Source organism: Microtus pennsylvanicus, chromosome 7 (assembly GCF_037038515.1).
Source record: "Microtus pennsylvanicus isolate mMicPen1 chromosome 7, mMicPen1.hap1, whole genome shotgun sequence".
Lineage (NCBI taxonomy): Eukaryota > Metazoa > Chordata > Mammalia > Rodentia > Cricetidae > Microtus > Microtus pennsylvanicus.
The window spans coordinates 111,045,459-111,073,054 of NC_134585.1; the positions used below are offsets into that span (position 1 = coordinate 111,045,459).

The following is a 27,596-nucleotide window of genomic DNA, read 5'->3' on the forward strand; positions in this document are numbered from 1 at the left end:
GACACAAAGCAGTAATTAACAACATAATTTTTTAAAATGATGATACAATTAATTAACATCCCGGATAAGTGCAAAGGGGGAGGGGAGCGTCTCTCAGCCAAGAAACACCGCGAACAAATGGAAGAGAATCTGGCGTCCTTTGCAAACCTCTGTGTGCAAATGGCCCCAGTTATCATAACTTCAGCAAAGCCCATCACCACCCCCAAAGGGTTTCTTGTGCTAGGGGAAGCCAGCAAGTTTCTTCTGTATCAGCTTTCTAGGAATTCTCATCTGCGAGGGAGGAATCCTAGGCCGTTGAAAGGAGAAGCCCGTTTGTATCAATCATGCTTCAGGAAGAGGAGGACTGATCTGGCCACCCTTGGTGAGGCCGTGGGGGGTGGGGACCCAGGAGCTAAAAGCCTTCCTGGAATGGGCTTCCATGCCTACTGTATACCATGGCTGATGGAACTAAAGCGGCTGACTGGGGTGGTAAGAGGGCTGGCCATAACCAGGGCACGGCTTCCTGAAAGTGTTGGGGTGTTCACTTAGTGGAAAGAATAGCTGTGACATAGAAGGGTCTCTCGGACAGCCAGTGTTATTCCATAATCCACACAGACCACACCCTCCTCTCTAAAAGTTTAGGATGGAGCATCCCACCAGCTTGAGGGTTTAGGGGTGGCAGGTGGGCATGCATTTGGAACCCACTTCTGGGAGGATGGAATGCTCACACTAACCTCTATGCTCCTTATCACCCATAAAACCCTGTCCCCTTCCTAGTTGCACTGATGTATGGCTACAATAGTTGCCTTACTGTGGTCCATGTAGCGTCAAGAAACACGATGAAGCTGGCTGCTTGCTGGGACTCTTGTCATTACTTTGTGGGTTTTCTCCCTCTCAAGATTACTTCCAAATAGGGGACTGCCTGGCTAGAAAGACTTATCAGTTGTAAGATATCTGGGGAGACAATCTTTACACACTAGTCTCTAGCCAGAGGTTCATTCTCAGCGGAGTCCAGATTCCTCGACATTTACTAGAAAGTAGATGGCTTCTTTGCCACACTATCCTGTTGGCTCATTCCAACCTTCTTCTGGCTGGCAGGCACTACATAAAGTTGGAGCCGCAGAGAAACTTGGGGGTTTGACTTAAACTAGGGGCTACTTTATTAAACCACCACTCCTATAGCATGGGGTCTATGCAGCGTAAGATACGAGGTGTGAGGATAGCGTCTCTGTTCTTCTGTTGTTGAAAGAAGGGCTTTCTCCAAGCTTGCTTGCTTCCTGCAGGGCCTACAGTGCCGACAGTCGGTCCTGTGGAGCCCCAAGTAGGGGTGGGAACTAACCTCGTGTGCTTACTTTAGACTGGGCCGCTCACCCCACTAACAGGGCGCGGTGGGAAGGCCACGATAGGAATGTGCTATTATAATACAGTCATTCATTGTTTTGTTTTGTTTTTTCTAAACTGAACTTGTCCTATGGTAGAGAGCTAATAGAAAAACAAACAAGCAAAGATCCTCTCACTGAGACAGAAACAAACACCACAGAATACTTAATAGTTTCTAGAACTAAAGTTTAAGGTAAGTTACTAACCCAGAGTCTGTGGGGCTGAACTAGTCTCCGGCAGACTGGGTTTCAGCTAAGAGGAGGCTCTTCATAGGCAGGCAGACTCAAAATTGTGGATTGGATTTCAAAATGCCCCATTCAGAAAAGAACGTGTTGTCTAGATTTTTCTTTGCTCTGTTTAGACATCTTAAACAGCTGCTTGGTCCTTTGCGGAATTAGAAAGCTATGTATAACACAGAAATCTCTCCGGAAATCACATATGCGCCTCCTTTCTTTACAATGAAGGTTATTTTTGAGAACTAAATCTTGTTTTCAAACAAATGTGATTATTTACTGCAGTGTGTGGGAAAACATATGGCGTGTTTAGTTTGAGCGGGACTGAAGTTTCCACGAGGGATCAAAACGTTCCCAGTTAGGGAAAGCCAACAAAGGGGTGCAGGGATCCCCTACAGAGTCACAAACATGGCCAAGGTCTCATGATTTCAACATGGAACAAGAGGACCACGCCTTGGCTTGTGTCACAGCAGTGAAGAGAGGCTGGCTCCTAGATGGATAGGTCCCATTCTTGCAGGGCGCTGACAGTAAGGCCACAGCTCCATCCTACTGCTGCGCTCTCCAGGGGTGAGCACGTGGTGGAGGCACAAAATTTCAGATCCAGTCTGCCTTTCCCCAAAAGACTGCTTATTTTACATTGTATTTCCCAGAGCTAACGTCTGGGCTCTCCACTCTCTGTTCTGTATCTCTTCATCATTGCGTCTTTCTTCCTTTCTTGACAGCAGACCCAAACAAAGCGAAAAACCACGAAAACATCACCTTGGGAGACAGAAAAGACTAAGACAGGTCTGATCACAGACGACAAGGGTCTCGGCCTTGCCCTGCCCAGGAGCAGCGAAGACCGTGGGCGGGCAGGCAGTGGCGGCTGCCGCCATCACCGTGACTGCACAGACATTGCATCTAGACGGCTGAAACAAGTGCGAAAAGAACATTGCTGAGTCCTGTTTGCGTGGCTCGGCTGCGCGGCTCATGGTGTCGGAGGTGGTTTCGGAGATGGGCATGAGCTCTCACTGTCGAAGCTGGCAGCTCGGCCCTGCCACTGTGGGGAGAAGAAAGCCTGGTTATTGATGGCTGGGCCACTGACAGCTCAGAGTCACTGGCTCATGCATTGTGTCCACCTCTCCCGGCCTCAGGAAGCTTTCTAGACCATTGCTGTCAGCCATGCAAAAACAAAGATACAAGCTCAGAGCTTCCTGTTTGGAATGCTTGGTTCTTAGAAAAGATCTTCCGCAGACCTAATTTCAGCTTCCTTTACAATATGGGGTGTGTGTGTGTGTGTGTATGTGTGTGTGCACGTGCGTGTTTTAATGAGGTGCTATGACTGAACCATTTCTGAGTGCTTCAGCCATTTTTCACATACTGAAAATCAGATTATGTTAGCAGCAAAGAGAGGCAGTGTGTGCCCTTACTGCCAAGAACCTGCGATCATGAATTATTAGCAATTTGTCTGGGAGCTGTTAACACAGGAAAAAGTAACCCTGCTGCTGCTTTGGTTGGGGCTCTCTTCTTAGTCTTAAGGCATCCTATGAGCATTTGTGCCAGCCTGGGAAGGGGCAGGAGGTGAGGAGACAGAGCCCCGCCCATTCCCTCTAGGAGACTCTCAGCGCCCCTCAGAGCCCCGTTGAAGCGGATGACGTAATGAGGCGGAATGGACTGAAAGAGCTGGCGGAGGATGGATGGCCCTGTGCCTGGAGCCATTCGACCCTTCTTTGGATGAAAAAGCCAGGCATAGCCATGCGATGCTTTCTGGGCAGAGATCTGACCCTGTGAGTAGTCCTGACCTATCCGTCAGGGCTTTAACTTCAAAGTGAGTTAGTGTCCACCGTTCTCTCACTCTTCTGCAACTGGGAGAAACAGTATTTTCTCAGTGCCTGCAGAGCAGGCTCTAGAAGGAATGGGGCGAGGGAGGGAGGGAAGGAGGGAGAGTGCTAAGTGATCTACATGGCACTCTGAACCACAAATGAAGCCCCTTTCTGCTTCTCATGAGATATAGGGACCTCTTTCCGGGTGAGATGGAGCGGAGGGGGGCATGCGTTCAGATGCTGTGGGGAAATCCAGGACAAGGTTCCCCTTTCTCAACAATTTCCAGGCAGAGCTGAGCTACCTGAGAAGCAGACCGTTTGACTTGCAGTACCACCTCCACAGTAAATGGGATGCCTACAGGGCCAAGGAGAGCCCATGGTTCTTCTCTGGGTGTCTGTCTCCTTAGTTCTCCCTGGGCAGTCACACTCAAGGTTCCTACAACCAGCCAAAGGGCTATAGGTGTGTTGACAACCACGGCATGCCCCAACCTGAGCTACCCCCGTATGTCAGAACCACGGGTGAACTTTGGGCATCACCAAGTGGAACCCTTGTCTTCTGACAAGCAAGCAAGCAGAGACACAGAGAAGTCAAGATCCAGACAGTTAGGGGCAGAGCCAGGACCCAGTCAGGTCTCCTCACTCCCAGCACATGGTCCTCTCTTGTCCATCCTGCCACTGTGCTGGCGTGTGGCCACCCACTAGGGGAGGAAAGAGACACACAGTGTAACCAGAATCCTAACCTCTTCAGGTCCACACCAGGTACTTACTCCTAACTCCAGTGGCTGTCTCTCCGCTTGCAGCATCCACGTGAGTGAAATCACAACCGAGGGGTTCCCTGGTGAAATATTGTAAATACATAAATGCCTGGTTCTTGAGCCCCCTGTGACTTCTGACTCCAGTGTTTCGTAACCAGAAGGTGACATGAGATGGCTCCTTGTACTTCCTTTCAGCAAAGCTTCAAATGTCTCCCTTCCCACCTCTAGTGAGTGCAAGGTACACAGCTATTATGGCTTCTCCTCTGGGCAAGCATGCCACTTAAACAGCCTGAGCCACAGGCCAGGTCGGCAGAAAACATGAAATGATGAGGTGAAGGGCCTTTTTCCTTTCTACGACAGCCCAGAGGGTAGTCACACAGAACATGACTGTTTATTTGGAACAAATGAGGGAATGCTGGCTCCCCTCCTAGCCCCTGATGCTCCCTATGAAGATAAACAAAGGGAAGAGATGGGCTTCACGGGCAATGCAGAGGTGAGTGATTCCGGCAGACTTATCAAGGTGGCTCTGAAATAGCACAAAAAGGGTCCCCAGCACACAGAAAGCTTATTGTTCTGGGGCAGCTGTGTCCTATCGGGTCCTCTGCTGTACTGAAATGGGTATTGTGCCAACCAAAATCTCAAACCCTCTATGTCAGACCCTCTGAACAAGGTCTTTGGTTAATGAAGCACCTTGGATAAGGTCACTTGTCAAACCAGCTCTGTGTGTGTGTTGTGTGTTTTGTGTGTGTGTGTGTCGGGGGGGGGGGGGAGAGTAACATTGACACATAGCCCTAGGAGGGAAGGGCACTGGGTGGCTTAATAGCTTTTTATTCATGAGAGATTCAAGCAGGGAAGAAATGCCTTTCCAGTTAATTTGTTTCCCTCAACCTTAATTTTAAACCTCAAACAGTTGAACCCACATGGTGCTCTCTGCTCTCATGAATGAAAAAGAAATGATCACAGCGTTGGGAACTCTGCTGAGAGAGGCGTGAGGGTGGGCCCTTTATCCTCTCAAACGCTGGAAAGATCTCCTTCCGGGTTGTGCAAATACAAGATCGGAGTCTCTAGCTAAACGGGGCCCCAAAGAAGGCAAGATGGGAGGCCACGGGAGGACTGGGAGAAAACGGGTGAGAAGAACCTCAGGAGCAGAGTGACTGGGTCATGTTAGCCAGGCAAGCCCGTAGACGCGTTTTTTTAAAAAGGTGCTTTCATTGAGAGGGGCAGTGAAAACCACACTGAATGCACTCCGCCGAAACCCTAAGTTGCCAGGACAAACGTCCTTTTCAGCTCCTCGCAGAGAGACGCAATCCTCTGAGCAGAAAATGAGAGGACAGCGGGTGGGGGAGGGGCGCTCTCCACGCTGCCAGGTCAAGAAAAAAAAAGTAAACCCAAAGGATATGAATCAATTTAATCTCTTTTTCGTTTTCCATATACAGTTACTTTCCCTTTACAGTCTCATCAAATATTCATTTTCAAGGGCTTCAATCTACTTTATCTTTCTTGCCTTTGTCATCTGGACTAGACAGTTGGAGTTTCTCAAAGAAAAGGCCCTTGGAATCAATTATTTGGCTTAATTAGACAGTATTCGTCATGATTCCAGGGTCAGGGCCTGGCACTTCTGTGGTACTCTGCCCTTAGCTCCGGCCACTGTTCTGGTGGTTCTTTCTTTGTCAGAGGCAGGCAGAGGACCTGGCAACGGTGACCCTCTATTGCAGATTAAAGATGAGAGACGCAGCTATGGTCCAACATGCGGGTTCCTGGGCCCATCTGCCCTTGAGGGTTAGCATTTATCAGAAAAGCTGAGATGGGGGAGGGGTTTCTTTTCTTCTTATTTATCAACCCGAAAGCCAAAGACCAGAGGAGGGCAGTGAATTACTTATGTGAAGGGTCACAGCCCAACAAAGGCCTCTTAGCTCACATTCCATGCCAGGCCCCCAGATGACTATTTTTAAATGTCTCCACAATATTACAACGGAAGGGGTGGGGATTAAGGCTTCACAACCTGCTCCTGGGTTGAATCCACACAGACTTTGGTGAGGTATTAGAAGGGCTTCAGGTTGGCTAGTGCTCTGTCTAGTCATTCCTACCTGTGACTGAAAGTAGAAGCCTCACTCACACCATGAAGAGAGCCTTCTCGCTGATGGGACAGGGCTCCACAAAGGGAGGAGACACCCCCCCCCCCCCCGAGAGACTGGTCTTGCTCATTGAAAGGCCACAGGTGTGGTAAAGCCACTGCAGCCACAAGACTGGACGGAAAGACCTGAGTTGGCAGGATCCTTGGCCTACTCCTGGCTCCTTGATATTGTTTCAGGGTCTGGGGACGTAAGCTGACTAGTGTGACTCCCTGGAAGCCACCTCCTCCACAGATTTCAACGTGTCTAATCCCCTTAGCTTTTGTTCTTTCTGGGGACTGATACCGTGAACCATGATTGGGATTGCTGTTCCTACCCTGAGAAGGGAAGGGGTCTGCAGGTCCTCGGGTGTGCCATGCCTTTTCTGGTCAGAGTGGGAAAGGGGTTACTCATAAAGGCTGTGTGGTAGGGGAGAGAACTCTTTGGAATTAAGGGCTTTCTGTTTTGTACAGTTCTCTAGACATAGCGAGCGCCCACTAAGCTGGAAGAATTATCACCAGGCCTTTTCAGGATGGGCTGGGTAGGATACTGGAAATGAAGCCAACAGTTTGGCTGACCAGCACCTGGGGACCACCAAGAGAAGAAAGTGGGGGCAGTTAGGGTGATGGTAACTTAGGGTCCAGACTGTGAGAGGTCTGGACAACGGGAGCCAGTAGTGAGTCTTCAGAAGGGCAGGACCAGGAGAAGTGTCCATGCAGATGTGTCCTGCATCTGGACAGACAAAAATCCTTCTCAAAGCTCCACTGAGGGACAAGTAAGGGGCTCAGAGGAAGCCAAGACCGGAGGCCCAGCTCTGTTAGGATTCAGGCCTCCAGCTTCAGTGAGAAGGCGTGACACTAGACACCACCCTCGCTCCAAGCTGCAGTAAGAAGCAGCCCGCAGAGGAGAGGACCATATTCTTTGGCTCTCTCATCTAAGTGGTAGCCTCCTGGAGCCTCAGAGAACTTACTGTTCTGATGTTCCTTGCCAATTCTGACCTCACCCCCTTTGGGGCTTACTCCTACAGGACAAAATTGGCCCAGGAGCTTTGAGAAAGCTTTTCAGGCCTGGCACAATGGACTTCGGGAAGACTTCTTCAGAGTTCTTACTTTCCATTAAGAACTTGGTGCTGCTTTTGAACTTCGCTATTTTTCTGAGGCAAGGCCCTATGGAGCCCACGTTGGGTTCAGACCTGCTATGAAGCTGAGGATGGATGACCTTAAGCTATATATCCCCTGCCAAACACTGGGGTTACAGGTGTGTGCCACCATGCCTGGCTTTAGGCAGCGCTGGAAACTGAACTCAGGGCTTCACGCATGCGAGGCCAGGAGTCTGAGCTACATCCCTAGCCCCATCGTTGTTGCTTTTGAAATTCTCACAGTCAGGGCCGTTTTGCCAGGCAGCCTACATCTTCTTTCTCATCTGTGTTCTACACTGGATGGTCCCCATGCCCCCTTTCCATTAAAGGCGGGGGACTCGCAGCAGCCAACTGCCATTCTCCAGCCCACGCCATCATGCAGGAAACATGCCAGTGGCCAGGCAACCTCACCCACCTCTTTGAAGGATTTCTTTACCTCCACCAAGGAGTGCCAGTGTGCGATGGGTTTCCGTGGATACGCCAGCATCTCGTTCCAGTGGTCCCTGCCGAGGCCTTCAGCATTGATCCCCACTCTACAGACTCCTATGATCTCATTGTGACCAACTCTGAAGGGGAAACAAAGGCATTGGTAGTGTTGGTCATTCAAAATGCCACTAGAACGGAGGTCCGGTCCTTTGGGGTGGAGGCGGGTTTTGTCTAGCACATCTAACTCAGAACCATGAGCTCTGAAGATCAATGCGTCAGGGTCTTCAGCTGCCAGTGGCCCTGAGGCTTTGCCTAACCTCTATAGTAAGGGACTTAAAGAAGTGAAAAAAGGCTAAAAATTTATGTGGAATCTCAGGAAACAGTGGCAGAAGGCAGAAGGGTATTAGGGGCCTGTCTCTTCCCTTATTTGACTTCGGAAACATGTTACAACCTCTCTGAGGATCCTGCCACTTGGAAATAAACCAACCTGTTCTGAGCATCATTTCTCCATGCCACTAGAGGCTAGGCTGTGATTTATTCACTCAGCAAGAGCATAAATCATCCCTCAAGTGTGTTAGTCAAGCACCTACCATGCCTGAGAACTTGAGTTAAAAATCTAGGGTTGAGGCTTTATTGTGTGATTTCTGTATCCGTCAACTAAATGATACTTGGGGAGAAGAGTCATGGGAGATGGAGCAGTTGAAAAAGTATCTGAGCCAGCCTTAGGAATGAAGAATCAAAAGAGGAGAAGAAAAGGGAGAGGAGTTGGTGGATGGCAATTTGGGGTCCAGATCAAGGGATGTCTGGACAATGGGAGCCAGGGGTGGTTCCACAGAAGGGCAGGACCGGGCGAAAAGTGTCCAGGCAGATGTGTCTTGAGTCTAGTGACCGACTTAGGGCAGAGAGTGATGGGCTCTGCACAGCCATCTTGCAGGAAAGGAGACTTGAAAGGGCAGAAGATGTGACTTGGCAGCAAGAAGAAGAAAAGAAGTAGTCAGGGATGAATTCAGGGAGGTGGTAGATGGAGTTATCCCTGATGGGAGCAGACTGGGAAGGGAAGCTGGAACTGGAGCAAGTCCATGCTCTTCCTCCAATTCCTATGTCTTCCTTAAGTGGAGCTATTTTGAAACCGATGGGCCCTGAACCCCAGGTCTAAGGTCAAGGGCCCCTATGCTGCACTGGAGGAAAGTAGCCATGCATTTCTGGGCAGGCACCTACCTATCATAGTCCATAACGGAGATGAGCAAGCTCACTTGATCCATGTTTTCTGGGGGGATGTCAAAGATGATGGCCTCGTTGTAGACGGGATTGAGGGTGTTCTTTTTGATGGTTGTTTTCTTCTTCTTCAGCCTCCGCCCATCACACAGCAGGGATACTTTGACGTAGGGATCTGTGCCAAGGAAGGCAGGGCAAAAATACCGTGTGTTAAACAGATGGTTGTTGTCGCTTTGTTTGTTTACTTTGGGACACGGGTTCTCCTCGGTAGGCCAGGCTGGCCTCAGACTCACAACGTGCACCTGCTTCAGCCTTTCCAAGTGCTGAGGTGACAGGTGCGAGCCACCATTAGACAGGTGTTCTCCAACCATGATTGTCCCAGAGGGACCGAAGCCCTGGACTTACCACTGCTCATCAGATGGGATCGGTGGGTTCAGATAATTAAGTCACCTTGTATTTATGTAGCACACTTGTCTCTGAGGACGCTCCACACTTAATAAACAGTCTCTAGCTACCTTTGTGTTCTTGGGAGAGTACCTAATGGTGTGTCACTAATAGGAAAACTAGTCCTAATTTAGACAAGGCACTTGTCAATGGTTATGTAGTTCCCAGCCCTAAATCTCAGCTGCACCACGGCCGGAGAGCTCAAAGAGAGTTGAAGCTAACAAAAAGCACCGTTTCTTTCACCTATACAGAATCATCTCCCCTGGAGGGTTGCTAGCTTTTTAACCAAAAGATCAGGGGGGTAAAAATAGGACTCAGTGCTGCACGAGGAACAGCCACATGCTAGAAGGAAGCAACATCGGTCGCAAAGCTGTTCTTGTCCTCCCTGCTCGGAGACATGATTCTGGGTCCCACGGTCCCAGGAATCCCATTTCCATTTGGAGTCAAGAAGCAGGGAAGTGGCCCCGCTCTCTGCTTCCCTGGAAACCATTTCCTGGCCACTTCTGAGCAGTGAAGCTTGGAGGAACTGTGGCCAGGAGAGCGAGGGAGGCAGTCCCCCCCGAGACTCGGGGCAGCTGGCTGACATTTTATTTCTCAGTGGGATCTTGGATTCTCTCCATGCTACAAAGAGATGTCTTTTTATTAAACTCTCATGATCCTCCTAACCTTCTCTCCCTTTTAGCTTTCTGAATGGATATTTCATGGTCATTTTCTTTCTACCCCGAAATTTTCTACTCTTCCAAATGAAGGGACAGCTATTATACCTCATAGCACAGGTGTCTCAGTCTCCGTCATAATGAGTATTTATGCTGCACAGCTCAAGGAAGAGGACAACTTGCAGGTAATAACAGCTTTGAGACCTTGACGAGCTCAGACATCTTCTTGTCTAGAAGCCAGGGCTCATGCAAACCCGTTAGGAGGCATGAGCCAAAGTAGCCCCTCTCCTGGCCTTGTAGCTCTGAGGTACATAGTTGTGCCTCCTGGACCCCTGAGAACCCACTAGGCCTCACACTGTTGGGCATCATGTTGGGGAAAGGACAGATGAAGGCTTCACTTAGAATAAAAACAAGACACCGCGAGATGAGCCCAGCCAAGCTTCAAGCCTTGAGAGCATTCTCACAGACGTCCAAGCGAGCTGCTGACTAACCGGGATGACAGTGGCAGCTGTGCCGTAGCCACGGGGACACTTGGGTTTATGGAGGACCTGGGGAGACCATGAGGAATCTAATCAACCTCCTTTCCTGACTATACACTTTCAGCCCCTTAACCCCTACACACACTCTGGGGAGCATTTGGTAAAGAGGAAGAAGTGCTGAGAGCTTGTGGGCCGCAGCTGTCTGGTTTCCACAGGCTCCCTTCCCTATGGCTCTTCCCTAGGGCATGGATCAGGTCACCACAAGCGAAAAAGCGAAGCCCAAGACCCGACTTTAATATTCAAGTCTCTCCAGCTACACGTTGCTTTAGAAAGCGTCTCTAGATTGATGCCACATTGTCCCTCTTCCGTTCCCAGTTCCAGACACTCCATTCAGAACACATTTCCATTTAAGGAAAACACAGGCGTAGCCACTTATCCCATGAGCCACTGGGCCAGTGACTGCTCCAGATTTGTCCATCCCTGCAAGGAATACCTGGTTTATAGCATTCAGTGAGCAGATTTCTTTCTGCAGGAACCGAGCTCGCACCACCCTCCTAGAGGCTAATCAGAGTAGAGACGACTGCTCCCCAGGGTGCTTCTGGGAAATGTGTGAGGCATTTAGTAGAATGTGGCCCCAGATGATCTTTCAGGTCTGCTCTACTCGACGATGCCCTGAGCACCAGGGGTTAAAACCCAGCACCGTAGTCCTGCCCTATTGTGCGGGAGTCATCAGAATTCAGCATTTGGAGCATGCTCTGTGATAAGAGATGTCTATCATCAGGTTTACTTCTCATCTACCCTGCCACACATTTATCATTGATATCTCCATTTCATAGGTGGAAATGGAGGGTTAGAGAGATTGAGTGACTTGCCTAGGAGTTGACCCAGGCCTGACTTCAAAGTCACTCTGGACCACTAGATTCAATGCAGTGTAAACCAAAGGCAGCAGAGACAAAAGGGTGAATCCACACCTTTGTACCCTACCGGTCATTATAATTATTTTGTACTACTTTTACTGCCATGGTTCTAGAAAATAGGCTTAGGCAGTTGACTCTGGGCTAGTTTGGATCAAAGAGAATAGGAAGATCTTTGGGTTTAGAGGTCAGTGCCAGACCTCTAAGTCTAGAATAGAAATCAAGGAGCTTTCTTTTCTTTCCACGTTAGTCCAATGTCAGACCCTTCTGGGCTGAAAGGCAACAACAACCTCAAGCTCACACGCAGACGATGCACCATGAGGTGCCCTGGGCATGCAGGTATCCGCTTCATCACCTTGGGCTGGAATCATATGCTATATGTAAATCCATCCATTCAGTGTTCACTAGCTCATTCATTAGTCCACAGTTAATGAAGGCTTATGGTGTTTCATGCATTGCTGCAGAGACTTGCACACCTCAATGAACAAAACGGGCATCTCTGTTGCAAAGAAGGCCCTTGCGTTTGTGGAATCCAGCTGAGGTTTAACATGGGATTCCAGACCCCGGTAGGGAAGAGCGGAAGCTATGCGGAGAGGTTAGAACTTAACACTAAGAACAAGCCTTTTACCCCAATCCCCCTGGTCTACAGCAGCCCTCATTACTACCCATGGCTTCACTCTTTAGCAATCAATTTGATTACAAGAAGAGAAGACAGGGTTGGGGACTAGGGCAGCAAAATCCTATTTCCCTCAGCCGCCTTGAGAGTCCTTAGTGAATTTCTGTCCTCGTGTGCACTTATTTTGGTATTAAAATGAAATCTACATTGGCTGTATTCGGGGGAAGCTGGCTTGCTGTCGCCTGAGAACTTTTTCCCATGTCAGCAGAGGTTTGTGATGCTCTCGGCTGCATCCTGATGTGAGTCAGATGCTTTGGGGGAGGAAGAGCTTGGGGGCCTCAGTGAGGGCTTTGGACTCAAGTGGGTACCATAGCGACTGTGGGAGGTGGGAGCAGGAACTCAAAATGATTCAAAGAAAATTTAGTTCCCAAGACCCCAGACCACTTCCTCCACCTCCATAAGGTATACCTGGACCTAGGTGTTTTCAGCTGGACCATCAGCCCCCCCCCACTCTTTCTCTCTCTCTCTCTCTCTCTCTCTCTCTCTCTCTCTCTCTCTCTCTCTCTCTCTCTCCTCTGCCATGGTGGATACTGAATACAGGGTTTTGTTCATGCTAAGCAAGCATTCTCTCTAGCACTGTGCTACATAACTGGCTTTTGAGTTTTTGGGACAGGGTCTCATTATGTAGCTCAGATTGGCCTTGAACTTGCTATGTGTCTAGACTGACCTCAAACTTGCAGGGTTCTTGCTTCAGCCTCCCAGGTGTTGGGGACTCAGGCGTGTGCCACTGTGTTTGGTTTCACCATCATCATCTTTTCCTGGCACTTGTAACCATGTTTCCAGGAAAACAAACAGTGAACACAAAGGAAACACTTGGAAAACTCTACCATATTTTCATTCGAGTTCAGAGATGCCTCCTGTACGGTTGTACACTGATAATCATAACCATTTGAAGAACCTCTTGGGTGGAGGTCTTGGGAAGCAAACCAAGCCTTTTCCCACATCCAGCATCCTGATGCAGCCCCGTGTTCTCTGGGAAACACTCTGAAGGCTTTACTTGTACACATCTCAGGGCAGTATGAACTGACAGTCGGGGAAGAGGTTTCCAGGCCTCAAGCTACCACATTGTTAACTCAAAACATAGATAAACTCCCCTAAGACAATTGTTCTCAACCTTCCTAATGCTGCGATCCTTTAAACAGTACCTCATGTTGTGGTAACCCCCCAACCATAAAATTATTTTCGTTGCTACTTCATAACTGTAATTTGCTACTGTCATGAGTTGTAATGTAAACATCTGATATGCAGGACATCTAATATGCAAGCCCAAAGGGGTTTAGAACCGCTGCCCTATGACAGCCTGCAGGGTGGCAGGAAGGATCAAGCCTCCTGCACCACGTCGAGCCGGAGAGTTTCTGCAGCTGCCTCCACACAAGCATCTCCCTGTGACTGGAGCTGCCCTAGGCTTCTCTTCAGTGCAGCTGCTGTGGTGCTCAGGCCAATGCAGGAGCTTTGCAGGAAAACCACAGAGACTTGAATGCAAACGCACTTTGCTTTCCAGTGCATCCACTCCTTTGGTGAACGCAGTACGCAGACTGTCGCCCCAGGCCTGGGCGAACCTGTGAACATTTACATTTCAACTTCATATAACTTCTGCAGGCCGTAGAGCCCCATTTTAACTGGGAAGACTGCCCCTCCCTGAGAATGATGCTAACGGTATCTACCACGTGCCTACACGTACGTGGATTACTGAGCCTATTCTGAATCCAACCGGTGCACAGGATTAATACTTCCACTTTTCAGATGAAAAAACTGCTACAGTTTAGATCTTGACTGTCCCTCCCGGACAGTGTAGCCCCGGGCCCCAGTCTGTGGGACTAGCCATGGTAGAAATGCTGCGATACTGGGGAACACACCCTTGAAAGGGATGATAGGACCTTGACCCTACTCTTCTCTCCTCGTTTCCTGGCTGTCATGAGGGAACATACTCCCCAACAGGTGCTGTGATATACTGTGCTACCCAGGCTCAAAGCAAGGGGATCAGATGACCTTTGAACCTGTGAGTCCAACCATCTTTTCCTTCTTCAAGTCAGTCATGGCCGATCTCTGCCCACACGGAGGCAGAATGCCAGTACAGAATACACATCTTTACATAGGAAGGAGGTGGCAAAAGTGGCATTCGGATGCAGGGAGTTTGGCCCCTAAGGATAGTGGCAACTCTCGCCCTTTCTTCCTGAAGACTCTTCTGAACTCTATGGTTTGGACTTCAGGGAGGTCAAGTGACAACCCGGGGTAAGAGAGGTACCTGAGTAGCCCGTGATGTCCATGGCCTTGAGATTGCGGCACTTGATCACGGTGAGGGTGAGCCTGCCTGCTGTGGGCAGGTAGCAGAGGGAGAACATGATCTCTCCCAGGTCCACACTTTCCTGCAGAAGAAGCAGATGAGAGAGCAGGTGAGGGTGCATACTTTCTAGGCAATGGCTGGGGCCCAGCGTGCTTGGAACTGCAGTAGTCAATGTGTTTAAGACCCAAGGGACTGGTCTCGTCTTGGGTAGCTCGAAACAAAGGGTGAAGATTACAATGATGCCCCTTCCAATACTCACCTCTTCAGTTCTCTCTCTCTCTCTCTCTCTCTCTCTCTCTCTGTTTTAAGTATTAAGACTAGTTTGAGGCTGACTTCAAACTTTCTCTGCAGCTAAGGATGATCTTAAACTTCTGATTCTCCTCCTTCTACCCTTTCTGCATTGGCTGGGCTTACAAGCTCGCATCATCATAACTGGCTTCTGAGTTGCTAGGCAAGCCCTCTGCCAACTGAGCAGCCCTGCAGCCCATCCTTCTTGCTTTTGATCAGATTCTGGCCCTATCTTTGTATCCTGCACTAACTCTATACATGCCGGGGCTGCAGACGGCTGGTGTTTCCATGCCGTGCCCTGTTGCTGAGCCTTTGATGTCCCATCTACCCCGTTATGTGGTCAGAACACACGCTCCAGCTCCCGGATTGTTCTTCTTGCAGGACATCTGCAACTCTTCTCTGCCCTGTTTCTCAGCTTGTTTGTCTTTCATCACCCGACCGCCTTGGCCCCAGGCTCTAGCCTCCTGTCTCGAAGTAGACGTGCAAGGAATTGATACCCTGCTGAGGCCATTCCGCCAACCAGCCAGATGCACACTTGCCATCCCGTGCTTTATGACCCGCCTCACATCCGGCTTGTCCTCTCCCCTTAAATGTGATGATCCTTCAGAGATGCATACACGCTCTGTCGCCTCTCCCACCCCAGAATCCCCCAGCCTAGGGATCTCCGGAAGCTTCCGTGCAAGCAGAGTCTCCCTTCCTAGAAAGTCAGAGCATCTTTCTAGGGAGACGACAAGCATGCCCATCTGTTGTAGAGATGGCGCCTCAACAGATTGCTTTTTCTGCCTGCTTCCTACTTATTGAAAGAGGATACAGACAGCTTAGAATTCAAAGACATGGGGCTGTGTCCCAGAGGCACGTTAGTGGGAGGAGGCGGCGAAGGAAGAAGAGGAGGTCAGAGTTTGAGGGTTCTGGTTCCAACGGGGCCTTTTACTTGTTCATTCATCCACCCATTTATAAAACCAAAAGTATTTATTGAAAACCTGTCATGTGCTAGGTGTTGATTTATAGGAGAGAACGAAGAAACAAAAATCCCCACCTTCACAGAGCTTACATTTTATTAGGGCCATAGATTTTATATATATATATATATATATATATATATATATATATATATATATTAAAGGCAAAAGCTAGTCAGAAGTATTAAGGGGAAAAAGTCAGATAGAGAAGGGGGTTAATAAATTACTATAGGGAGGTCATACTGGAAGAATTTCTAGACAATTTAGTCAGGGGTACTCTGGCTCCACCCATCTGTTCACTGATTGGTCCCCTCTCTTCTTCCTCTTTCTTCTTCTCTCAGATTTATTTATTCAGTTTTATGCACATGTTTTGTCCAGTGCAGCATGTGTGTGCCTAGTGCCTATTAAGGTCAGAAGAGGGCGTCAGATCCCCAGGAACTGGAGTTGCAGATGGTTGTGAGCCATCATGTAGGTGCCGTGAATCACCTGGGTCCTCGGCAAGACCAAGTGCTCTTAGCCTCTGAACCATCTCTCCAGCGTGGCCTGGTCTTATTTTCTGAAAGCTTACTAGAGACATGCTTCAGGGCTGGGTGGTTACAGTGCCCCGCCCCCACACGGGCAACCAGTTCTCCATCTATCTCAGGTGTGCCTCTAGTCTTCCTAGACTCTTCCTCAAATGAGGGAGACACAGAAGCTGCCCTATGCCCTGGACCTGTGTGAGCACGGTCCCCTTCTGTCCTGGGGTCCGTCTGTGTGATCAGCTGCATGTTTGGATAAATACACCATCTCAGACTGAGGCAGAGAGATGCAAGCAGAAATCCATCTCTCCTTAGCCCCCTTCACAGTGCTCTAAGTTCCCAAAGTTCCAGAAACTGTTCAGACTCACAGCATACGGTAATAGGAGCCAAGACTGTGTGCTGCTCACTGCCTGCTATGTCCTGTGCTGCTTTCTCTCGGTCAGCCTCAGCAAAGCACTGCAATGTGGCTGCTCCTATATGCCTGCCTCACACCGGAGGAAATGAATGTTCCTGAGGGAAGGACTTGCCCGAGGTTGTATGACTCACAAGTCCTTCACTGCCAGACATACATACGTCAATGTCCTGCTTAGACACCTTCAGCTCTTCCCTTGTTCAGTTTCGGAATCAAGACTCCACTCCTTTGTTTGGGGGCAATTGAGTTCTTTCTTACTTCCTCATCTTAGCATCTTCTGTAGGCCAACTTCTGCTCTGCATAACTTGTCTGTCTTTGGTTACTCATGCCCAAATCCTTCTCCCTCTTCCTTAGATGACTCCATACCTGATGAGCAGCTCACGGGAGTCACCAAGTCACTCTCTTTTCAGTTGTGGCCTCCCCTACCGTGCAATAATTAACCAAAGGCCCCTCCGTGGTAGGATCCTTGCCTAACAAACCACATGTGCTTCGGAGATAGCAAACAGCACACACAAGGGGCTGCAGATGCCTGCAAGAAAGGATGATTGCACTTCAGCCAAAAGAATGCCGGCAGGAGGGACTGTCTGTACCCATGCTATGATCAAGGTGGGGCTTTGGGTGGCTCCTCTAACAGGGAACAAGCAAAGGCGGCCGTCCCCGTGTCCCCATCATCGCCACACTGTGTCCCCATCATCGCCATGCTACAGAGGCAGGACGGCACTTTCAGATGCTATCTCTTTTAGGGAGTATGCGCTGGTTTGTTTATGAACTTGGGAAACTGGCTTTGACTACCTGGGATCCATCAGGGTAAGTGGAGTCTCCGAGAACAGCTCCCTCTGGGAAGCAGTGGCCCAAGGGAGCCCCTCTGTTTGCAGGATGGTCCTTTCCCACGAGACGGTGAAGGCATGTGGGTGCTGGATGTGTGTTACTCTATGGCATCCCTACTGTAATCCAGTAACTAACGGTGACTTTCACTCTCCACTGATGGCCCAGATAGAAACAGGAACTGGCCCAGAATCCCATCATGATTCAGGCAGGAAATGAGTCTTAGGGTCGAAGACCAGTTTCAGGGGCTTCTGCTGTGGCAGCCTGGACCTCCCGGGCCTGCTGCTGTGACTCGGTGGACCAAGGGGCATTGTTCCACTTCACAGGCAGACAACACAGGCCTGGGGTATTTGCTCAAGTGAAGTAGGTTAATTCTCAGTAAATCAAGAGGTGGGAGGCAAACAAACAGCAGCTGGTCAGCCTTAGCTGTTCGTCACCTTTCCTAGTGGGAAATGAGGCCACAGCTGGGCCCCAGCCCTCTCTGCTCTGGCCTCTGTCTCAGGCTTCAACCCGGTTCTGCCCACCGAGCCCACCTTTTATCCTCATTAGGAATGTTTGAGACTTTGGCCTTTAATAAAAACCAGGGCTGGCAGGGGCTGCAGAGCAGCTAATGCCTTATTGCTTTTATCTCCATCTGATGTCAGAGGCCGCCTTAGGGCAGACTGGTAGTGTGCTTCCCGTGTGGGAGAGGCTACCGACGTCCACAAAGCGGCAGAAACCAGCTCCAGCCCCCTCTACCAACCCAGGGGCGGATAGGACTGATCTGAGCTCACTAGCAGCTTGGCTGAAGCCGGAGGAGGCGGGCCTGATGCCAGGGGAGGAGAAGCAGAAAATTGGCTTCTGGAGAAACCTGTCCTAAGTGCAACACGCCTTCCACCCACCAGTGTTTCTGCCCACTATAGCAGCATGCTCCCTGGCTTCAGGGTCCAGGATGCCAGGGCAGCAAGATCCTGAGGGCACATCCATTGCAATGCTGCTTTCATAGGCTGCACAGCAGCTATCCGACACAGATGAGTGAAGTAATTCTTTCTCCTTGATGCACTTAATGTAGCCCTAGACATAGTAGGTAACAATGATGATAATGATGATGATAATGATAATAATAAATCCTATAGTATGTTAACCAGGAAAAAACAGTGAACCACAATCCAAGAGACCCAGGCTTTTCGCCCCTCTGCTGTTTATGAGCTGTGAGACCTTGAACAAGTCCTTTTCCATTTCTGAACTCTCACCTGTGAAATGAAAGGGTGATGCTCCCTCTCTATCCTGTCAGCCACAAGACCTAAGAGTCCACACTTGAGAGTCTAATCTATCAACCATCCCCTGCTGAGATGGTCCGAGGATGCTGAACTAGTGTCCGCTGCCCATCTCTGGGAACCTGGCAATCTTGTTTGGCAGTCCAAACATTCTCAGTCCTTTGGTGCTCACAGCCCCCAAATGTTCTGCTGTTCTCCGGGGTTAATCGTGCTACTTCCTAAACGGGCAAGGAGCGGCGTCAATGCCCGGAGTCTGCCTGGGGAATCCAGGCTGAGCAAAGCAAGAACGATGCCTCCCCATCTTTTAGAGAACACTTCTAGTCTCTTAATGATTAAGTAGCTTGTCTGACTCTCTCATCAGCAGCAGAGAAGCATCCGCTACACTTTCAGGGGAGCCACGGGAGACCTAAAAAGGCTCTTGGAAGCACTGGCCAGGAAGTGCTGTTAAGTTACTTTGGGCCAAGTGGACCTGGAAGGGAGATAGGGTGGAAGCCAAAATGGCTCTGTTGGGTAAAGAAGCACGCAATGATTAACCCCTCTGTGCAGGCCGGAGGTTTAGAGTGTGGAGACTGGACCCTCCGAGCCAGGCTGACTCCCCTGGTTTCTGCCATTCTCTTCACAGCATGGGTCATGACACATAACATGAACATTAATTTCGGGGTGTTTTGATGGGTGCTTGTAGGCCCTTGGAGAGTAGCGTGGGATCTGGCTTCACTTACCATTTCACCTTTCATGTCTAGCCCAGGGCCTGGCAGATGAGAATATGGATTTGGGATCAGGCAGCTCCGGGACCAAGTTCTAGCTCTGATTCATGAGTAACCACTTATGCAATCCTTCATGGACTTGGAGCTAATATCTAACCTACCTGCTAGGGTTACTGAAAAGATTAAATAAGGTGATTCATGCAAAGTGCTTGGCTTGGTGTTTAGCACAGAGAGTAAGTGCTCAGTATGGATTCGCTGTTCTAATTATTACTATTATAAAAACCTCATGGTCTCCAGGTGGAGACAGAGGCGAGGAAGGCAGTCAGGGCTGGTCTGGGTAATAATATGGGCACAAAAGCAAGTTGTGAGGATCTGGGGGAGCAATAAACTCGGGCAGAAGTCTCAGGACCAGCTTCCCAGAGGGGGTGACATCTGACCGGATCTAGAGAGGTGAATAAAAAGTGTTTGTTAGCAGATGGAAGCAAACAATACCTTCCAGGCACATGGATCCGCAGTGTATGAAGACACAGTTGGACTTGAAAGGTACCATACAGCCAAAGGGTGTGGCAGGGGAAGGGATGGGGATAGATAGAAGCCTGGATGAGGTGGGAACAGGAGTAGGACCCATCCCTGAGTGCCCCATGGCCCATACATGGGTCTGTGCCCTTGATTCTTCAGGTGACGGGAGACTGTACATTTGCTCCTTCTGTCTCTGACTCACTGCCTGCCACCTTCTCCCCAGGCATCCACACTGAAGCCCATTCCTGTATGGATCTCCTATCCATCTCACAACAAGTAAGTGTGTGTGTGTGTGTGTGTGTGTGTGTGTGTGTGTGAGAGAGAGAGAGAGAGAGAGAGAGAGAGAGAGAGAGAGAGAGAGAGAGAGAGAGAATGTGTGATGGTAAGACAAAACCAAATCCTCTGGGAGATTATATTTGTCGGGGATGGAGACAAAGATAGATGAAGGCAGATGCATCCGATTAGCCGGAACACTGAGTGGGGCTGAAAGGCTCTAACAGGCAGAGTAGCTTTGAAAGCGAAGGAGATGATGGTAGCCAGGAGTGGAAGGAGAGCTCTCGGTCAAAAGGCAGCAGGCCAGGAGCTTATGGGCCTGGCACTCAGAGACGGGGTGTGGCTCAGTCCTGGGCATAGTGAGGAAGGAGGAACGGGCTGAGAGACTATGGACAGGTGGACGGAAGCCTTGATAGTCTTTAGGTATCATCCCCCGTGACAGGCAGAGTCCCTGGAGAAACAGAAGCTGGTGGAGGACCTCAGCAGGTGTATACGCATGGATGGTGCACGAAGAAGGGACACTGTGACTCTAGATTCCCACACGGTCTCATGGCTGGGTTGACTTTCCCCTCTCCAAGGCGCTCTTTTAGTTATGACCCACCCATCAGATCTGTCCTTTTTTGGAACCAGGACACTGCTCTTCTGTTCGAAATTGCTCAATGACGCCCCATTTCACGTGTTCTGTATAGCTGACAACCTCTTCTCCAAGTGAAATGTCACTCAAAAGCCCAAATATATGCAACAGATGACCAGTGCCTCTGACTCGAGGCTCTTCCACCTTCTGCCTCCAGCTACCTCCTTGAAGACCAGCTGGCCCTTGCTTCCTTGCCAGCCTCACTCACCTCCCGCCCCTCTTCCCTGGTTGTCCCACATCCAACCACAAAGCAGAACATTTATAGAGATTTTACTATATGCCATCCTGTCCTGTCAAGCTCCTGGTCATCATAAAAGCCTCACAAGATGGGTCCCAGTGGTACCCTGCATCCATCTTAGTTTTTTGTCCTGTTGCCATAATAAGGGACCCTGGCAAAGGCAAACTTAAGGAAGAAATGACTATTTTTGGCTCACAGTTCAAGGCCATGATCCATCGTGGTTGGGAAGTCACGGCATGAGGACCCTGAGGCAGCTGGTCACAGAGAGAGAGAGAGAGAGAGAGAGAGAGAGAGAGAGAGAGAGAGAGAGAGAGAGAGAGAGAAATGTACATATGCCAGTGTGCTCAGCTCCCTTTCTTCATTTTATGCAATCCAGGAGCCACGTCCAGGAACTGGTTCCATTCACAGTTAAAGTATGTGTCTTCCTACTTCAATGAGCTCAGTCAAGACAGTCCTCCCAAGGTTGACTAACCCTTCCCAGGTGGGCCTTGTCTCCTGGTGATTCCGAGCCAGTCAAGTTTGTGATGAGCATTGTCCATCACATCCGCTACCCACATGGGTAAAAAGGCAATACGAGTAGCCCCAGGCAGGGCACACAGTTCTCAGTGGCAAAGCTAGGGGTGAACTCAGGCTCAAGAGCCCACACTTTGAGCACTGTGTCATGCTGCCTCGTTAGTCCCCCCTCCTCAAACTTTCCCCAAACCCTCTGCACCTCAATGCCATCGCCTTCTTCTCCCCCACCGCCTGAAATGAAGCCTCACTGCTTCTGACTGTTGTCCTGGATAACATTGTCCTTCCAGGCCAGCTGCCCTGTTACCACCTCTCGGGTCATCTTCCCTGACCTCGTGGCCTGTTATGAGTGCGTGTCCCCATGACCCTAGGGACACGTGCCATAATGAAGAGCAGGCTTTATCTAAGATAAAGCAATAGGGTCTGGTGGCCCACTGGATGACGGGGCTGGTGTAGAGGGGAATGAATGACACCTAGACCGCCCCACGCCCGCCTGGCTGGCTTGGCTTCCTGCTGAGAGAGTGAGCCATGGAGGTGGTAATGCGTTCTAGGGTGCCAACTGGGGACGCCTGCTGTGAGCATCAGGCCCAGGGGATGGGTGGATTCCCTGTGTTCCTCAAGCCTGGGCTTCCAAGGCATCAGCGAGAAAGCCGGGGGTGGCAGAGGTGGAAAGCCGGGCTGTATCTGCTGGGTTGCTGATTCTAGTTGCTTGGTGCTCCTTGGGTGTTGGTGCAGGTTCTATTTGTTCAGAATTCCTTCCTGCTTTTCTCACAAGTGTTTTTCTGCCCCAAAGCCCTTGCAGGGTTATGAATAAATGATCAGTTAGGATGGAGGTGCGTTGCAGGAGCTCAGTACTCTCTGGCTTCTGTTTCAGTGTGGATGCCAACATCTTGGGGTGGTTGTGGAAGAGCTGGTGACTCATGCCGAGCAGGGGTGCAAGGAGGAAGAGTGAGGCCACCCAAGCTGTGCTTGCTCTCAGGGGACCCACTGAGAGACTAAAAGGCCTCCGTGGGGGCCAAATATCTGAGTGTCTGGATGTCTTGAGGGACACCTAGGAAACCTTCCCAGCCTCTCCTTTGAACCTGCCACTGGCAAGATGTTCAGAGTCTGACACACGCTTTCTTTTAGACACCTTTGTCACTCAGGATCACACTGGGAAGGTAACTCTCTTCCTAATGACTTCAAGAAGGTGGGTGGAGATAGGAGAGGGTATTTGAGCATGGGAGGAAGGGAGCTTGAGAAGAACAGTTTGGGGAGGTCCTGAAGGGCTGGAGGCAATGCATACAAAAGCCAGAGTCTGGAGCAGAGATGTTCTAAGAGGGCCCAGGGCAGGGGCCTCCCCTCAGGTCCACTGCTGCCACTGGTTTTCCATTAATGACATATGGGGGTGGTAGGAAGGAGTAAATGGCAAATTCGTGATGCTCATGATGGGAAGCTGTCTCATTTCTTGCCGGTCCTGCCAGGTGACTGTCAGTCAGCTGTCAGTTTTCCCAGGGAAGAAGGTGGCATCGCAGCAGTGAGTGATCTCAGCTCTCTGTCCCTCACTGGTCTTTAGTGACAGGGTCTCTCCGAAGGATGCTCTGGTCCAAGTAGATGGTCCCCTAGGGTGACTGGGGAATATTTCTACAAATAGTTACCCTGGAGGTGGCAAGTAGACAGAGCTCTGGTCTAAGCAAAGGTGCATGCTTGACAGCTTCTCGGACTCCAGGGTCTCTGGAGATTTGGGGCTGGGCATCCTGAAGGTTTAGGTCTTTACCAGTCTCCTGTTTCTCTCACTCCAGAGCCTCTTGGTCTTGCTGACTACACTCCTCCGGTTCCCTTCCTATTTTAGGGGCTACTCCTGCTCAGCTCCTCTGTGGCTCTTCCTAGAGAACCTGCCTCTGTCTACTGGGTCTCCATCATTGCCCCAGCCTGGGATATCTTCTCCCCTCAGGCATCCATGATGCTAACACTCATTACCAGAGTCCTGACTCCTGGTTTATGGGTCCTCCAGACATCACTCTTAGGCTCTAGACCAGCGCCTCTCAACCTGTGGATCTCGACCCCTTTGAGGATCGAACAACCTTTTCACAGGGCTAGCCCAAGACTATTGGCTTATCAGCAGCAAAATTACAATTATGAAGTAGCAACGAAGATAATCTCGTGTTTGGGAGCCACCACAACATGAGGAACTGCCAAGGGGTCACAGCACTAGGAAGGTTGAGAATCACTGCACCAGACGGGCACACCTAGCACAGTATTCGCTGCCTGGCTGTCTCCCAGAAACCTTAGCATTCACAGGGGCTCAAAGTCGAGCTTCCCCTCTTTTGTTTACATTTTCCTTGGGCTGCTCTTCATTGGTAAACGGCTTTTCCATCTACCCTAGTGCTCGAGCCAGAAATGAGAGGCCATCATGAACCCCAGTTGCTATCTTCTTTACATTGAGTTCTTTACCAGGCTGAGCAAATTCTGTCTCCAGGTCTCAAGACCCCCACTTCTCTCCATCTCCCACGCCATGGGAAGCCAAGGCACATCTACCATGCCTGCCTGACCTCCTTGCTTCCCTTTCTTCCCACCAGGGTGCTAGAGTACTCTTTTTAGAACGTGGAGAGGACTGCCCCTGCTAAGCCTTCAATGCGTCCCTTGTGTTGGGGTTTGAGTGTGAGATGACTCCCACAGGCTTGTGTATCTGAGGACTTGAGCCCCAGATGATGGCGTTCTCTGGGAGTCTGTGCGACATATTTACAGGGGAAGGTGCTGAAGGAAGTGCGTTGTTAAGGGGCAAGCACTGAAGGTCGCATCCAGTCCAGGCTCTCTGCCTCCTGCTTAGGTGCTGTCTAACAGCAGCTGCTGTATGCTACCCCCTCCACGGAGCAGCCTGCCCTCACGCTCTCTCTGCCATGACGAATGGTATCCCCTCAAACCATAAGCCCAACAAATCCCGCCTCTCTTTTCCTGTCAGACATTCTGTCACGACCAGGAGGAAATAACTAACACACACTCTGCGTTAGGAAAATGCTGTGAACTCTCGCCAAGTCCTGCAGGGCCTTCATGAACGGTGCTAGCTTCAGCCCCAGACTATCTCCTGGCTCTTCCCACACGCAGGGCTTCCTGCATCAGGACTTTGAACCCCGCTCCTTCTGGTGTCTACTCCTAAAGGACAGGGACTTACCAGGGTAAGAGAGAGGTAAAAGAGGTATTCACACACAAAAAGAATGAAACACTCATATCAGTTAGCTTCACGCAAGCCCTGGAGAATGGCTGCCCTTCAGATGACCCCCCCCACACACACACAGCTATTTCATCTGTCTTAGTCTAGTCCTGACCCTTTATTCTCCACCACTGTATTCCCAGTACTGAGCCTGTTGCCTGGGACAGTACACATGCTGCCAAAGATCTGATGCTTTAATGAGCAATTCCACATGGCAGGGCCTCTTGTCTGGCTGAGAAAGCGACAGAAAGAACAGCCAATAAGGGGGCTAGGGATGCTAAGCAGCTCAGTGGTAGAGCACTTGCCTGAGTACGCAAACCCCGGATCCAGTCCCCAGCTTTGTAAAGGGGAAACAGAGTGTTGACTGGGACAGCCACTTGTTTCACCCTGGCCCTCTACCTCCTCAGCAGTGCTGATTACAGAAAGCCTCAGGGTAGAGCCTTGTAGGTGTTAGGCAGTGGTATGACTTCTGCATGAAGGTCACTACAAGAGGTGAGGTCTTAGGGTTGTCTAAATGGTTCAGTGGATAAAAGGAGCGTGCTGTACAAGTCTAATAGCCTGGGTTTGATCCCTGGAACACAAGTAAAGATAGAAGGTAAGAGAAACAGTTCCACAAAGTGTCCTCTGGACTCCACACATACAGCCTATGATATGCCCTCATTCACAGACATCATAAACATTGCTCTCTCTCTCTCTCTCTCTCTCTCTCTCTCTCTCTCTCTCTCTCTCTCTCTCATACACACACATACACACATGCAATGGAAATAACTTTTTTCTAAGAGATGGGGGATCATTTCCTGAGTGGGACCTAAGATCTCTGAATTAGAATCTCTGAAAGAAGGGTCTAGGTGCTCAAATTATTGATGAGTATAGCCTCAGTGTATAGAGAAAGGGAGAGACGAGCTTCTGAAGCTGCCCTGGGACAGACTCTGTTGGGAATCAGGGTAGCACAGAACATGATCCAATGTACCCCAAATCGTTAGACACCAAGGCAGAGCAGAAGGGATGATCCTATATGAGTCTCCCTTTCATTGGGCTTAAACAGGAACTCTGAGGACTGAAGCCTCGGCAGGTCCTGGCCCACGAGCAGCAGCTTGTAAAGCATCAACTTTGGCCTCTGCCAGTGCACCATGAGGTTTGCTGGGGAGTTCATTTTTAGCAAGAAAATGGCTAACCCAAATTTAAAGGGTTTAAAAGTAATGATGTTTAATCATTATGGTTTAATTATTAAGGTTATTATTTAATTATTAAGGAATTAATTATTATTAATTCCCAAGTACACTTCTCTTTGATGGACAACATCAGCAGCACTTGGAGTTTATCAGGATCACCTCTCACCAGTGGGCAGGTCCCAGAGGTCTGTTCACCCCAGCTCTAGCGATGTCAGGGAACTGACAGCCGTTGCTGCCACGTAGAGCAGTGGTTCTCAACCTTCCTAACGCTGCGACCCTTTAACATAGTTCCTCGTGTTGTGGGGACCCCAACCATAAAATTACTTTCATTTCCACTTCATAATCCTAATTTTGCTATTGTGATGAATCGTCATGCAAATAACTGTGTTTTCCAATGGCCTCAGGCAAACCCTGTGAAAGGGCCATTCGGTCCCCAAAGGGTCACCACCCACAGGCTGAGAACCGCTGAGTTAGAGGAACCAACTTGAGTAAAGACATTCTGGCCAGTGTTTTGAAGTTGCTTCTGCTTCTTTTTAACCTTTTCTTTCTTTCTTTTTTTTTAATGATAAAAGTCAAAGTCAAGAAAGGAACTTCACAGTTGAGGAGTATCAGCGAGGGACCATGCTGGGAAATTAGTATGTATTCAGTTCATTTCGCTCAGAGGAGCCCACTCTCACGGACACCTTGTCTTGGAACTCAGAGGGAGTCAAATACCTTGCTCAGGCCTGAGTGGTCCACTTTGATTTGGTCTCAGATGGTAACTCTGGAGGTCCGACTCTTTCCGCCAGCCAGATCCCAGCCCACCTTCTGGCCCTGATCACTGGAGATCAAGGGATGCGAAGGACCCAGGGAGGTGACGGGTTTTGGTGTTCTGGAAGCACTAGGCTTTTTAGAACACTTGCCCCTCTGCCTCTTCTCTCCGAAAGACAAATACACAGCATCATCCCGTGTCACAGATGGCAAGAGGACTCGCCTCCTAATCACTTGAACAGTTAGCGTGGCACTCTGGCGCCAGCCTGTCATTTCCCATGGAAAACATCTGGTACGTCGTCATTTTCTCAAATGCTAAACTGTTTCAGTGGTCAAGGAAGACATAAGGAAGCTTCTAGCAGGGGGCAGAACCCCTGAGTCAGAGCTGGTACCTGCATGGAGTAGCTGGGTGGAAGGACCCAGAACACCCTGCACAGACCTTTCCTCTTGGGTTGTTGGGGTGCAGTACCAGCATTGTGTCGGGGATACCATCAGTGAAGCAGGTGTTGTCTCTCCATCTCCCACACAGCTGGGCTTAGCTTTCTGGTTGTCGTTCTTAGGTCTCCAGGAGGGGCAAGAACATGGTCGGCTATCCCTACAGGCTTCTTGGGGGAGCTGAAGATGTCAAACCCTTGGAGTTCATTCCCTTAGAGTGTATAGTCTGCAACAAGGCCATGCTAGACACATGCCACTAGGTGGAAAGGGACAGGTAATCAACCAATTCCTCCAGGCTCAGCTGGGAAGAACTTTCCCTTCCTTTTCTAGTCTGACACTGGAGTCATCAGGAAGTCATCCCCTTGATGTCCTCACCAGTGTTCCCAGAGCTGCTTATGCCCTTCCCCCTCGTCACCAGCTA

At 49.9% G+C, this 27,596-nt stretch overlaps 1 protein-coding gene across 16 annotated transcripts in view; it reads right to left on the reverse strand.

The window, feature by feature from the left end:
- Nucleotides 1-1,413: 1,413 nt before the first annotated feature.
- Syt6 (synaptotagmin 6) overlaps nt 1,414-27,596 on the reverse strand; it is a 59,454-nt gene continuing 33,271 nt past the window's right edge. For 5 of the 16 annotated variants that reach the window (XR_012911406.1, XR_012911410.1, XR_012911411.1 and 2 more), the window contains exons 4-8: nt 14,454-14,574; nt 9,043-9,214; nt 7,814-7,964; nt 4,162-4,229; nt 1,414-2,631 (exon numbers count right to left, since the gene is read on the reverse strand). Coding sequence is in view for 10 of the 16 variants with exons in the window: in XM_075981749.1 (XP_075837864.1) it covers nt 2,560-2,631; nt 7,814-7,964; nt 9,043-9,214; nt 14,454-14,574 (516 nt within the window). In the remaining 6 variants the exon portion in view is untranslated. The remainder of the gene's footprint in view (nt 2,632-4,161; nt 4,230-7,813; nt 7,965-9,042; nt 9,215-14,453; nt 14,575-27,596) is intronic. The other 11 variants (XM_075981749.1, XM_075981744.1, XM_075981750.1 and 8 more) reach the window with 3 other exon arrangements.